The 16044-nt window shown below is 29.3% G+C and overlaps 2 protein-coding genes across 2 annotated transcripts; one reads left to right on the top strand and one right to left on the bottom strand.

Annotated features, from left to right (window-relative positions):
- Positions 1 to 7693: 7693 nt before the first annotated feature.
- On the top strand, positions 7694 to 10790 carry LOC123291416 (TBC1 domain family member 7; the record flags this gene model as incomplete). The annotated part of the gene is made up of 4 exons (XM_044871696.1): positions 7694 to 7941; positions 8608 to 9082; positions 9894 to 10023; positions 10665 to 10790. Coding segments are annotated over exons 1-4 (921 nt in total), but the record flags the coding sequence as incomplete, so codon positions are not given.
- A 1280-nt stretch (positions 10791 to 12070) lies between these two features.
- Positions 12071 to 16009, bottom strand: LOC123305709 (vesicle transport protein SEC20). The gene is made up of 4 exons (XM_044887503.1): positions 15580 to 16009; positions 15340 to 15512; positions 13114 to 13384; positions 12071 to 12319 (listed from the first exon to the last, which is right to left on the bottom strand). Exons 1-4 carry the CDS (start codon positions 15658 to 15660, stop codon positions 12155 to 12157), a joined length of 690 nt encoding a protein of 229 aa, XP_044743438.1. The 5' UTR covers positions 15661 to 16009; the 3' UTR covers positions 12071 to 12154.
- Positions 16010 to 16044: the final 35 nt, after the last annotated feature.

The raw sequence follows: 16044 nt of genomic DNA, 5'->3' as shown, positions 1-16044 counted from the left end.
CTATAGAGATTATGGTGGGAGCGACGGGAAATCAACTAGGATATTATTAATTACATACGCACTTTAAGTAACATGCGCTTCTATTGCTTTTGAACATCAAAAATTGTTTTCATTTATAAATAAAAAACAAAAATATGAAATAAAAAACCTACTTAACCGTAAGTTTACTTATTTTGAACACCACCTTCTTTCTTCACCATGCTGTGTTACATTTGCTGTAACATCCTACATATATAAAGTCTCAATTGCTATAAATAATCCAAAAAAAAGAAGAATTATTGAAATTTTCGGTCAACTGCGAACAACATGTTTTCTTAGACACGCTCCTCCTCGATTGTCACACTTAGTGTCGCTAAGCAATAGACCGTCCTCCCATTCTCTATTTACCTGACGTAATTTATGGATGGCACGGCACCTAAGACAAACTGAGAATCTTTCATCATCCAACTTATAACTTAATATAAATGCGATAAAAAATAACCTTATTAATTATTTTGAAAATTATTCCATTTTTAAAAATAAAAATCATGAATACATATTTTTGTCGCTATAGTGTACCAAACGGCAAATTTCGTTCTTAGTAAATAAATTATAAAATTGACATTTATCTATAACTAGAGTGATACCCACCCGCTTCGCTGGGTTTAAAAGTAAAAATTGATAAAGATTGCTCTAGCTTATCCCCTTTCTATAACACTCGAAATAACGTTAAGGATTGTTTTACACAGGTAAAATATATGTATGGCTTTCTATTTTTTTAAATGTATAATAGTCGTAATTATTCCTTGAATATATCAGAAAAGATGGCCGTGAAATATTTTATATTGACTATTTTTACAGAAATCTGTAATTTATGGTAATGTTAAATTAAATTAAATTAATTTTTTTTATTTTTTTTTAAATATATCTTTATAAATTATATCTTATGTGTTATTCTGAGGTATGAGCTATATTGCAGTACAGTTTCATTAAAATCCATTCACTAGTTTTAGCGTGAAAGCGTAACAAACAAACAAACCAACATGCTTACTTTCGCATTTATAATATATAGAGATGGAAAAGAGATAGAGATAAATAATTAAGTCAACATTATAAAATTAAAACGTTTTGAAAACATATCCTGCAAAAAAATCTAAGATGGTTTCATTATAAATTTGATAGCATAAAATTAAATAATTTTCACTATTATGTCTAACATACTCCATAATAATATTATGTGACAGATGGTGAATCAAACTGCAGACATAGAAAAACAATGGAATAGGGTCATCAACCTATCGTAATCCTAATTACCTTCTAATGACAATATGATAGTGTTAAGTTTATTATAAGATATTTGTAATCGATAACACCCTAGTAATTATAACTAAAACAATTTTAGAATACATTTAAATATAATTATGATTATGAAAGTAGGCATTATAAACAACATTTTTTTTAATAAGCCCATCACGTTTTTGGAGAAATGGTTTGTTTTGACTTTGTCAAGTAAAAAAAATTAAATACAAAGCTTTAAGTTTATTCAATAATTATTCTTTTATTATTAGAATTCAATTCTCTTCTAATGTTATAATAATACTCGAACTAAAAAAGGGGTATTATAAGTTTGATCCCTGTGTGTGGTGTGTGTGTGTCTGCCGTAGCGCCTTAGCGGATGAACCGATTTTGATTTTTTGAAAGGTAATTTAATGGAGAGTGTTCTTAGCAGTGATGGATTTAGGCCTACGCCCGTGAGGCCCGGGCCTAGGGCGGCAGAATTTGAAGGGCGGCAAAATTTATGAAATGCCAAAATTTTGAAGAAAAAAACCAGAAGAATTCAGCCAGATGAGTCGCGGGTAAATGAAAGAACACCTTCTTCTGGACAAGAAAGTTTTCGTACAAATGTGTATTATCCTATTCTAGATACTCTGAGTGTACAATTGGCCAAGCGTAAAAGTGCATATGAAAAACTTTATGAAAATTTCAATTTTTTTGATAATTTATCTGAAATAGACACGAATGAATTAAAAAATCTTGCCAATAAACTAATCAGTAAGTATCCTGATGATTTGGAAGAGACGTTAGGCAATGATTGCATTCATTTACATTGTCAACTCAAACATTCCTTGGCAAATATGGAAGATGTACGCTCAGCACAAAAAATATGCAATGTATTGCATTCACGGAATCTTCGAGATGTTTATCCGAATGTGGACATTGCTCTCCATATTTTTTGAGTATTCCGGCTACAAGTTGTTCAAGAGAAAGATCTTTTTCTACTCTTAAAAGGGTAAAAACTTATTTACGCGCAATCATGGGCCAAGATAGACTTAATGCACTTGCATTACTGTCTATTGAAGCCCAACTAGTCCAAGAAATTAATTACGATGACATAATTGACGTTTTTGCACGGACCAAAGCCAGGAAAAAGAAATTTTCAAATTGATTAATATTAAAAGAAATATGAATTATTTATCTGTTTATAAGTTTATATATATATATTTATCTGTCTTGTTTATCAGTAATATTTAAAAAATTATATTTCAATAAATTAAGTTACTTTAAAATAAAAAACTGAATCAAAATTAATGAAATTCATTCTATCAAAAAGGGCGGCGCATCGAACGGGGCCTAGGGCGGCAGCAAGCCTAAATCCGGTTCTTAGCTATGTTTCAAGTGCAAATTTAGAATTCCAACTCGAAAAAACAAAAAATTGTCGATGATCTTCCTTATCGGCTCAGTTTGGAAAAGGCTTTAAGAAAAAAGGTAATTTAGTGGAGAGTGTTCTTAAATATGTTTCACATGCGAATTTAGGGCTCCGTACCCGAAAAATTTGTCGGCGGTTTCCTAAATTTTGTAAATTTAACTTATTAAATTTAACTTTGTAAATACTCTTGTAATGAAGTATACAATATGATTTTAAGTATACAATAAAATGTATAATATATATAAAGTAGGGATCCTTTGCCTTTTCATTCAATGAAAAAATCCGCAGAGTTGTTTAAGTATGGTTTATATTTTTTTTACTCGTGGCACTGACATCTTAACGTTAAAATCGAATACATGCAAGGTCGCGTTATATATAATTCCAGCTTTCTAATGACTTCAGAGGAATCATCAATATCAATTTTTTTTCTAACAATTTTGAGAAGAAAAAACAATTCTTATACCTAACAAAATTAAATTGATATTGTATGAAAAATAAGGTGCGATTTACTTTACTAACATCTAATCAATAAGATATAGAATATTTGATATTTATTGTAATTGTTTTCAAATTACTTACCATTTTTGAATAAGTATTATGAATAAAGCGATACTAATCACTTTCACCATAGCAGGAACGACAAATAATGTGTTATTTATTAGTACGATATACCGGATCTAATATGTTTAAATGTTAATTAGCGTCTTTTTATTTATTTGGCTATTTTGTCATTGAACTTGAAATAAATACTTCCAAACTAATAGCCACTACTTAAATAACTATTTTCACACGGTATGGAAGGTATCATTGTATGGGATACTTATTTTCTAAATTCACCAATTCCAAAAGATAGGTAGTAGCCATTTTAATAAGAGAGCTCTATGAAAATGGAATGAAGGTAGTCCAGCTGTTGTGTAGTCAACTAGGCAATTTGTATGACGTAAATGTAATAAAAAAGTTCAAAAAATTACGTAAAATAAACAATTGGTATGGCGTAAATGTAATAAAATGCTCTAAAAATATCGTATAAGCGTCAAAAACCGAAGTTTTTTATGTCTTATTTTGGAAAGCGGCGTAAGGTAATGTTGTTTTTTTTTTGCATCAACAGAATCTGTGATAAATTTTCTTCATGATGAAAACTTTCGAAAACTTTTTTGAAGCTCATTCACCGATTAATTTTTGTACAATTAACATTATTGTGAGTTCTTCCATAAAGTACTGTGTTAAAAATCACACTTTTAAAATTCAGTTTTCAAAACAATTTTTCATACAAAACTGTTCCATTTAGATCATTTTTGGACTTAGGACTGCTGTAATAAAATGTTGACGGTAATTAAAATGAGGACCATATATACAGGGCCGGAACTACGATAGAGCAACCGGTACAATGCCTGGAGCCTCCGAGTTCGGAGGGCTCCCTGAGCGAAGAACAAAAACGGAAAAACTTATGGAACTACTAAAATCTTTTCGAACAACTTCTGAATATTAGCGAATTAAAGATGATTTATAATGACTACCCGAATATCTCACCCTACTTTATGTAATTCATAATTGTGTTATGTAAGGGATGAAAGTGTCGTATAATCTTATAGCTAAGAATATATTAATACTTTACATGATTGATGATGTTATAATGTCTGATCTTTTAACTTACAAATTAATATGTAATACAACGTTTAAAATGAGTGAGACAAATAATACAAATCATTTATGAATAGAAATAATAATGCCTTGTTTCTTTTTTTTTTTAATTGGGAAAAAATGAGTTAACAAACCTAATAGAAAAATAGGGCCCCGAAATTATTCTTGCACCGGGTAATAAATGTAAATCATAAGCTATACGTCTACAATTAAATATTTTTAATTAATAAAAATTTTAAATAACGTCATTTATACATTTCTCCAATTTATTAAAAAATTTAGAATCCAATCCTGTATACTACGTAAAACATAAATATGCGTTTCGCATGTATAAACATTTTTTTTAATATCAGGTATAGGTATTTTATTCGAGAAAAAAAACCTATAATTTTTTCTAAAAACTGATTTATTTTACGAACTAAAAAAAGAAACAAATAGCTTTAAAGATCATAAAACACATGTTAAATTGTGTTGTGATATGTGCCATTTGAAAAGGAAATGGGTTGAGGAAAAATTTGCGTGTTAAAAAATATGTGTGTATATGGTATTAAATAAACCACTTGAAATGCGAAAAAAAAGATAGAACCGCATATGTTACGAAAAACAAAGGAATTGGAATAAAAAAAAACACCTTGAAAACAAAATAACAAATTTGAGATATCTTGTTTTTCAAATAAACTATACAGGGTGGAACATTTTAATCTATTATGGCTAATAGCTCGTTTTGTAGTTAATCGATCAAAAAATAACGTTTGATGGTGGACATCACGTTCTGACGTCAGATTCGACCTAGTTCTTCAGGTTGCTTTAATAGTCAATTTACATCCATACAGGTAAGAGATAGAATAGCACTTTAAATTAGAAAATTCGTCCTCATAAAAAAGTTGACATTTTTATTATAACATTTTTTCGAAAATCGTTAGCTTTCGGATTAAATTCGACTTAAAAATACATCATTATTGCATTTAATCGAAAGAAAACACGCTGGCTACAAAAAAATGTTTTAGGAAAAAGTTTTCAAGGACAATTGACAATGTCCACGACTTTGGCCTGAAATTCTAGCTTCAAGATCATTTGACCTTCATCTTCAAATCATCTTGAAATTGATTTGGGCTTAAAAGTTATTAGCACAGACGAATGACCTTTATTGTTCTTGATAACTTTTTTCTAAACATATTTCTAAAGCTAGCGTATTTTCTTTTGATTAAATGCAATAATTACATAGTTTTAAGCCACATTTTCTCCGAAAGCTAACGATTTTCAAAAAAATGTTTTAAATAAAAAATCGTACATTTTTTTATGAGGATCAACCTTCTAATTTAAATTGTTATTATATCTCTTATTTTTTAGGATCTAATAATAAATTGACTATTAAAGCAACCCGAAAAACTAGGTCCAATCAGATGTCAGAGCATGATGCCCTCCACCAAACTCTGCAACTTTTGTTTAAGTTATATTTTGTTCCGTTAACTTCACAACGAGCTATAAGCCAAAATAGATTAAAATAGCCCACCCTGTATACATATATAGCGGTATTAGTACAAGTTCATTTTACCATGCGATCATAAATTATTTGTCGAACAATTGTATCTACTGTAAATTGGAACTCTACATGTTACAATATCATAAAAAATTCGGTAACACCGGATCAAAATCGATGGTTTCTCATCAATTCGATTTGTTTAGTCATATTGTCCCTGAAAATACAAACTTTTTCACTGATCAACGGGAGAAGATGGAGTTAAGTTGCACATCCGTTTCATGTACACCAGAAGACAATTTATGGGTTTTTGGGTATATAAAACCTATAAATTGTGTTCTGGTGGTCATGAAATGGATTTAGAGCCCAACCTCTAGTAAACAACTCTATATCAATGGCAGATCGATGTTATAAAATTGAGGACTTATTTCAGCATTTTTGGGAAGATTTCCAAGAGAAAGTCGCTTTTATGAAAAGTTTTTATGGATTTGAACTTCCAGACTCAAAATTGAGCTGGAGGGTTGAAAATCGGTATGGAGGTTGGGAGAGTTTTAAGGATGCGTCATTTTGGTTGATCAACCTCCTAACCCCTTTTCACTTTTTATGTCAAATTTTATGTTTTATCGCGGTTTTTATAGCTTTGAACTTCTGTACACTCTCTCCAAATTAAGTTAGAATATTGAAAGTTGGTATATAATTTGGGTTAATGTTAATGTTTTTCTTTCGAAGGCGTCAATGTTTCGAAGTTTCTTTCGAAGGTGTCAACTTTCCAGACCCCGTACCGTTCTATTATATAGATATTTCATGTTTTCAAAACCTTGTAACATCTTTCATTAAAAACTTTATTAAGATAGAAGACAGTATCCAAATGATTACAAGATGCAAATTTTTTTGGTTGATCTGTGTTGATCATTAGTTCAATGGTTTTTAACTTTCGACAATTTGAGTTCGATTGGTTGTTAGCATGAGGGTGTTTTGAAATAAGAGTGAAAAGAATTATTTGTGAGGTATAATAACCTAAGAGCTGTATAGCCATGAGAAACATAATAACAATTCTCGACCGAAGTGAGAGAGGTAGAAACAGACAGCTGTCTCTCTACAGTTATACGTATCTACTTTATCTTCTCTCTTTAAAATGATCAACCGTTTGGTGGTGAATTTGCAGCTCTATGGTATTATCTCTATGGTAATAATATTTTTTTTTATTATAAATACTTCTATTCAAGCTATGCTCTCTAGGATCAGTTTAATGAAGTAATAGCCCGGACACACACCGATTCAATATATGAAAAAGAAACGAGTTGACGCTCTACCTACAATGTATGTTATCATTTTGTCGCGCGTTGAATCTTGAATCCATAACTTTCCACAATTTTGCACTAACTGTAACTGTCAAAATGTAAGACATATACATAGACATATACATGTATTCGTTGTGTGCGTAGTCATGGTAGGGATAATAAAATCGATGCCAGCGCTTTAAGTGAAAAATTTTGGAGATAAAGGAGGCTGTTATGACTAATTTGCAATTCTTTACATGTTAATGATATAGAAACTGTCAAATTAAAATGATTGAAAAACACTAATTAATTAAACTTAATGCATTAAAAATTGTGAAAATAAGAAATCAAATTGTACAAATATTATTTTTCAAATGTAAATTATCATAATTATTTATTTAAATTTGTGAAACAAGAATATTAAATTTTAAATATAAGTTTTCAATGCAATCCACACAATTATATATGCATCCATACAATTCTATAATTAAAGTAGTGTATCGTTGTCATGGAAACGAAATTCACGCACGAAGCGAATAGAGCTCTAAATATGAGTGGTTACGTCTTGTGGTTTTACATTTTTTTAATGTGATGGCTATTATTAGACGAAAAGCAACCATTGTAAAAGAGTCGTTTTAAATGTCAGTTTGACATAAAGAAAAAGATGACTACTGATGAACGAAATTTTCGATCAACGTATTATGAAAAAGTTGGTTTTAAAGGCGTTGAAGAAAAAAAATCATTAGAAATATTATTAAAAGAAAAACCATTAGATAAAGTAAAATTAAAACAATTTTGTTTACGTTTTACTGTACCAGCTATATATAGAAATTTATTATGGAAAATTTTATTAGGTTAATAATGAATAATAATAATAGATTAATTAAGAGTTAAGATCATTATTAATGAAGCATTTTAATTATAGTAACATAATCCATCTTATTTGAAAAATGGGATAATATATCCAATGTGATGCTTCAAATTTTAGCAAAATTGAACAAATTAATAAGATACAATAATACTTAATTGTAATACCATTGCTTGTTTTATAAACAACTGAACTGATTTTGAAATTAAAATTGGTTGATATTTTGGAACAAATAAAATGAACTAATTAATACTCAGATATCTATACAATGTCAACTTGACTTTAACACTTTCTTACAGGGCATTATTTAATTCGAATGCCGGCCGTAAATTCATTAGTCATCACAATCAATTCTTGCTTTTATACAGCTTCTTTCATCCATTTTAACATTTAAACTTATGGAAACATTCCTAAAGATTGATTACAAACACAAAGTAAATTTAAATTCCACTGAAACTGTTTTTTCTATTTGATACGCCATACCTACTCAAATAACTTTCGCCCCAGTCATAAAAGCAAAATTTAGTAATTAAGAAAAATTTTAAAATATTTGTACGGCACAATCAGATACGCAAATATTAATGCATTCATTAAATTTATTTCCATCCAATGTGATGTTTATTCTAAAATAATAATTAACGATAATTTTTAGATGTGATACCAGTTTATGTCGATGCCCATCCGTTTGTAATGCAACAACGTGAACAGCAATACAAAGATCTTGAGCATGCATTAAAAGTGATGCGTTTCATCGATTCTAACACTACCAAATCTGCTCAGTATTATGCAATGTGGTCATTAGAATATACAAATAAAATCAATTATATTACTCAATATGAAAACAGTTTTATAGCTATTGCACAATGTTTGATAGAAATGTTTGCAGAACAGCAGAGTCAAATGAATAACATTGATATATACTGGTTAACAAAAGGTTTTAACACTATTGTAATACAATATTATAATGATATACCGATATGTATTGAGCGTATGATCACGTTATTGGAGAAAGAGGATGCAGAATTATATAAATGTTTGGAGAAATTGGATGCATTTAAGGTCTTACCATTCACAAATTGGTATTTATGTTGTTTTGCTGGTGTGATCAACGAAACTTCATTAGCCAAGTATACAAATTTGTTTATATAATATTTGCTTGCTTTAACCCCCATTAATATCCTGCCCCATTATATGGAATCGTTTGAACATTATTTTATGTTATTTGTCAGAACGGTGAATTAACTTTACTAATGCTTCTGAGCAAAATACAGCAATTGATATCCCATTCAAATTAATTCAAAATCAATCCCGAAATTTAGTTTTCGGTTCAATCCTATCAAAACCCATTTACTGTTTTAATTGAAAAAATAATTTAATTTTTCAATTTATTCCGAATGAAACGCAGTTAAAAACTTGGAATGGGATAATGGGATTGAGTGAAAAAATAATAATTTGAATTTCTTAATATTCATTCTAAATATTCTATTACTATTCATAAAGTGTGCGCATGTATGCGAAACAATTCACACTTGCGCAGAAACTAAAGTGTTCTGTAGATAAGCGACAAGGAGACCGAACATCATGTAACCAAATTTCTGTCATAAATAAGATTTCAGTAGTGTTCCTTTTGTACCGTGATAGTGGAGCAAGCGTAAGGCGCGAGTTTCACTTTAAGAAGAATATGACGAATTTATGTATTTCATTCGTATGTGTTTGCATTTATTTCGTGCAATGCACTTCGGTGCAAAAGAAACACTAGCGACGCTAGTGATAACTTCTACCATTTTGTTGACAAATGTTCTCAATTTTCTGGCTTAAGTTTGATCTCTTTGTGCAGTCTCCATGATAAGCGATATAGAAATAGCGCTGGCTTAGTGACATTTTTTCCATTTATTGTATCTATTATATAGGTGGTATAAACGTCTTTATTTGTTACAGAATATGGGATAAATTATGCGCAGGATCCTTTAAAATTCTAGTATTCGTAGGGGTTGTGTTATTAACAACATTAAGACGAGTTTTAATTCGTTGTACAAATGCTGTTGCAATACTTGAATGTATTGAAAAGGTTTGAAATCATTATTATTAGTGGAGCTCCTGTAAAACGCTCGGATATCCGAGATAGTGAATGAAAAATTAAAAACATATATAGAATGTTAAGCTAATAATATATATGCAAAAGTTATCTCTTAAAAACTTGTGCTCTCGATTTTTAACCCCCGAAGAGGAGTGTTATAAGTTTGGCCACTATGTTTACCTTTCTGTGGCATCGTTGATCCTAAACGGATACCTGCAAATTTTCAACTCCCTATCTTTTATAGTTTTGTAAAAAATTAACACCAAAGTTTTTTTTACGAAAAAACGTTTCAAACAAAAGTTGTTCATTTTTTTATAAGAAAGATTTTTTACATTTAAACTTTTGTTCTATCTATAACGGTTTAAAACATACTTAATTGAACTTTACGAACGCAAACCCACTTTATACGTCCTGAGCACGCTATAAAAACTTCTGCTTGTTATATTTTTTTTTAAGATAAAAATCAAGAGCACAAAAAAAAGTGGTAAACTTTGCAATTTATGCTATAAAAACACAATCACACTTCAACCATACAAATTCATTCACTATTACGGAAATCCGAGGTCAAAACTACCAGGCACTTCACTATATCCTAATATTAAATTTTTTTTTAAACTTTTTTTTTTCTAAAGATAACAGAAGAAACAGCTGAAGTCATTGTAAATAAGGCAATTGAAGTATGGCAACAAAATGGATGTGCATTGACATTACAATCAGATCAAAATGTTAACACGACATCAAATATTTATAAAATTAAAACCTAAAATATTTTTGTTTAAATATTTAATTTTTTTAAATAAAATAATTTTAATATGAAACGTTTAGAAAATTAATTGTGACCTATAGCTTAATCGGAGGAGTTTCAAACATACTAGAATGAAACTCCAAATATTTAAAACTATAAATTATCAATTCACTAAAATAAATATGTAAATGCTGTTAAGAGAATAAACAAAGCATCTAATATAAGTGCAAGCAGGTCTATTTTCTTAGAACAGAGGTCAAAAATTTAAAGAATTAAACTTAACAAACACGGTTAGGACTTTAAAGGGTAAACTGAGTGAACCACCTTGACGTTGCCTTGAACATGAACTCTAAAGGCCAGTTTAGAGCTAACATCATTATAAGCTCATTGCCTGATATTAATACATGTTTTAAATTATTAGTATTAAAATAATAATGCAATATTTTATTTAATATTTATTTATTTTTTTTTAATGTAATATTTTAATTATTACATCTCAGAAGTCGTTTACGAACATTCGTAAATGTTCATAAACGACTACTGAGATGTTGAATCGTATGCAACAATGCCCAATAAGCGCTCTCACTCTAACTCACAGGTTTCCATATGCATTGCTCGCACTATCACGGACACGTTTTTCGCTCTGGCAGATTGTTGGTGATGGAATTTCGTTCTGGCATTAGATATTATGAATCATTAATTTATTTTATTTATTCTAGTAAGTAAAAATATTGTCGAAAGTTTAAGTTTAAGTATTTCCTAAAATTTTATGACTTATGCTTTAACTAAAATAAGCCTTATTCTTTACCCTTTTTAAAAATTTAGGGTAGTCCACCCCGGCCACACATGGCTGCCAGAAGTGGCTTTTCAGTATCTGTAGGTATTGAGGTTTTTTTATGAAAAGTTTCGTGACTTTTGAAATGACCACCTAAAATTGGTCACTGGCATATTATTGTAACCAACTAAGGGTATTTTCTATTTTGATATATGAGTTTTTTGAAATATAATATGCTAATAATATTAAAAACAACACCGAAAGTTACTAAGCATTTTCTTTTATTAAGCAAATGATTTTTAAAACATTTGTATTTTTTGAATAAAAAATAAATTACAATAAAGTGTTTTTTTTTTTTCAATAAGAATCGAATAAAAATAACAATATACAAAGTTATTCAAAATCTATTTCATACATAACAATATTCATAATAATAATCAATAATAATAATTAATCAATCAATAATCAATATTTTGTATAACTCTGTACGTATTTTATATAAATAATTAAAGAGATATTGTTGATGTTTTTATTTGTGTGTTGTAGTCGTGTTTTTCTGCATTTTGCTTTTGAAAGTGATATTTTTTATTTTAATAAATTATTTACAACAATCTTTTTTGGACGATATAAAGTACGCAGGCAAGAAAAAATGAGAACGCAAAAAATAACAGAACTTTATCTGTAAATTCTCTACGTCCGTATTTAGCAAGTAATTTTTCACTTTGTCCTATAGTACCCTTTGTGTTTATTAATTCGTCATTCGTTCCCTAAAGAAAAATAAAGAAAAATAAATTTAGTTTTTTTAAACTACCTACTTTTTTGAAAATAAAATAAGGTATCTTTTTATGTAAATTCGATATATTTTAACCATAGAACTATATTAAATATTTAGTGAAAGTGCCGTTATGCTAAAATGTATCAAAATCTATGCACTAAAAATAAAAATCTGCAAACTCACGTAAAAAAAAATTCCATTTCGATATTGTGTTTAGAATAATTTTAATATAGAACTGGATTCAGAAAAAAACCGTCCGGAAAAAATAGATCCAGATAGAACCCAACCAACTCCTTCATAGGCTACAATACTCCGAGTCTATAAAATTTTCGATCTATTTTTTTCGTTTTTTCGATTACCAGTTGCTTCGATATAACTCATTAAAACTAACTATATTAAAATAATTAGTAACTGGTTGATTAAAATTGCTACACGTATTATTAAAATCGAAATTTTTTTTGGTAAAGAAATTTCACCACATCTGGTAGTGGCCAATGACAAATTATAGAAACTTGAAAAACAATTTTGACTGGATTGCTTGAGAGTGCACTTAGCATTGCCAAATTTATTGTTTCAGAAAGTTTTTAAGAAAGTCAACTTCTCAAAAAGAAAGCGCAGATTCTATTAAGAAGCACTGGTACAACTCACAACAGCTTAATAAGTTAATTTGATCTTGTTTATTTAAGTCTCTTTAAACTATTTGAAAAATCAAATATAACGAATTTACAATGCATACAAATTACTCGAAATTTAATTATAGGGTAAAAAGAGTCATATGATACATACCTGTACGCTTGAAGACGAACTAACTAATGAATCAAGAGTATCAGCACTACGTTGTGTTGTATCAGCTAATTGTCGACTAATTGATAGCAATTGATCAGTGACATTTGAGCTTACTTTTAATAGGCCAGCTTTACCAGCATTTGCTGCTGTACGTTTACGGACGGTTGATGATGTGTCTTCATCTTTATTTGTATCAAATAAATCAGTTGAGTTTGCTTTTTCGATTGTAAGCATTGCATTCATGTTAGCTTTACGAAATGCTGCTAAAGTACTAAAATAATAAAATTTATACATATATAAATGTTTAAATGTTCAAAGAAATCAAATATTTAAGAGCTTGGTTAATTGTGAAAATCCAACTTAACGGATTAGTAATTTAAGGGTGCACTATTTCCATTTTTTTTAAATTTGAAGTAAATAAAGTAAATATGAAGCTTCCCGTATAACTTTAGTCAATTAGTTAATCTAATACACCTTTATTGAATAAAAAAAATTTATTTGTTAAGAAGCCATGGGCGTACATGCAATGGCTTCCAAAGTACGAGTTTTCCTTATAGAGGAATATAATTTTCTTAAAGGAAAACGTTTGAAGTAATATACCGAAATCTAAGTGGCTGAAAATAACTGTAAAATTTAACACATGGTGGCTAAAGTCAGGCAAGTAAGCGCTATGTATCAATCTGACGAGTTTTGTTATACATAAATCTAATTTCTCTGTACACTGCGAGAAAAAACCTCAATTTCGTGTTCAAAAAGCTTGTACTTATTGTCTATACTGTAATTTTCTATTTCTTTGAGTTTGAAAGTTATCTAAGAATCCAGATCAAAAAATTGGCGTTTTACCGACTTTTATTTGCGAAACATTATTATACAGCTGTATTTTTAAAAGCATAGCCGTGTTCTACTGCTTCCTCAATAGACCTTTTTCACATTTTTTTCTTTTTTTTAAATGAAGGTAAAAGTCTTGATAAATGGGTTAATTTTTTTCCTCGATTTTTTTGGAGCCATATGACCGAGAAAACAGACAATGAAAATCATTAAAAATCAAATTGGCGAAAACGTTACGGAAACACACGAAGTTACACGAAGGTCGATTTCACGTCATTTAAAGTTGATAATAATGGGTGCGTTTAGCAGAAAAAAGCGCTAGGAAGTGCTTGTAAACAAAATGGCGATTGTTAAGCGGTAACCGCTGTCAAATAGTAACGCTGTCAAATAGTAAATAGCTATATTCCTCTAGGACGCTAAGTTAGCTTTAACCGGGGAACCTAACCTAATTTAAATATATGTTTGTAAATTATTCATATTAAAAAATTACCAATAATTATTAAATAATATATTAAATAATGTTGTGAATGTTAGCAAACATGTCCTGGCCGAAAACTGTACAGTTTGTTTTTCAGCGCTAGTAAGCGCTCTCAAGCGCTTTTTTCTGCCAAACGCACCCAATGATATATTAATACGACTGTTGACACTGTTTTATTGTCATTGCTTGTCGGATTGACATCACAGATCACGTGTGCGGTGGAGCCAAAAAAATCGTTTTAAATTATTTTAAATATTGCGACTTATTAACAATTTTTTTGATATTGTTTTTATTGTTAAAAATGCGTAATTTTCGAGTTACAGGCTCTACGAAACCTGTATTTTCATAAAAAATTAACAAACAGCATTTCTGTTTTTCATGAAAAAGGTCTATTCAATGATTTGCGTTGAAATGACGAAAGTTATCATACATATATGCATTAAAATGTGCGTCATATCAACGAAATTGAACGAATTTCGTTGAAGCAAACTAAGAAAAAAAAGAAGTAAACGAGTTGATGAAGTAAACGAACGCAAAGTCGCAAATCACTTATTGAGAATTTCGTGGCCTATGTTGTGCTCTTAGATCATATATTTTAAAGAATTTTCAAAGGTTGTGCTCATCCATGCTATTCGATTTACTTGCAATTTATATATTTTAGTGGTACATGTCGGTCCATCTATGAGCGTATGGTTGAACTATTATCATACTTAAGTCATTAACATTGTCTATTTATTTGCGGGAAATAGAAATGGTGATACAACGAATGAGACTGACTAAATTTTAAAATAAAATGAAAAATACATATAATATATTCATGAAATACTTTAAACAAGCTACAAATGGCATCCTTATGTTTAAAAACCATATTAAAGTAAATGTTTGAAAACCATATTAAATTAAAAAGTATTATTACTTACGAAGTTAACTGTTTACGGTGCGTATCAATTTCATTGTCCAATTCTTCATCATTACATTCACTCACTAATTCATTTAAATGTTCAATATGCTTTCTTAAAGAGGCAATTTTCTGCCTTCCAGCGTTATTCAATTCTTCCAAAACCGACAGAGGACCTTGACAATTATTTATATCCTGTAAAATAATCCTTAGGTAAGTACTTGGCTAAGTCTATCATACAATTAACATAAAATGAACTTACTTGAATTATTGCTTTGACTTTTAAGTTATTATCAATAATATCTTTTCTAACGGTATTAATAACATATTGTGTGTTATCCATTTTAAGTTACTCTTATTTTTTTTTGTTCTTTCGAGGGTGAGATTTGAGGTTACAGGAGGACAATAATAACAAATACTAGTATTTATAAAATTTATAATGGTGTATACTTAAATTACTACATTTTCGAATCACTACAAATTACTATGTGATTTTTCGGTTTGTGTTTTACATAAAATTACTAACGACACTCTAACATTGTTAATTTAAAATTGTGTACTTCGCTTTTTTCTCTGTTTTGAATTTGCCAACTTGTTCCTTTTTGTTAACCATTACATGTCAATAATTTTGGAGAGTTCGTGCGTGAACCAACATGGAATACATCCACATTTTAGTTTTACTCGCCATCTATTGTCATAATCTCTTTAAAATCTGATTTTTGAAAAC

Source organism: Chrysoperla carnea, chromosome 1 (genome assembly GCF_905475395.1).
Source record: "Chrysoperla carnea chromosome 1, inChrCarn1.1, whole genome shotgun sequence".
In the NCBI taxonomy this organism is placed as follows: Eukaryota; Metazoa; Arthropoda; class Insecta; order Neuroptera; family Chrysopidae; genus Chrysoperla; species Chrysoperla carnea.
The sequence above is the reverse complement of the archived record's forward strand: the minus strand, read 5'-3'. Positions and strand labels throughout refer to the sequence as shown.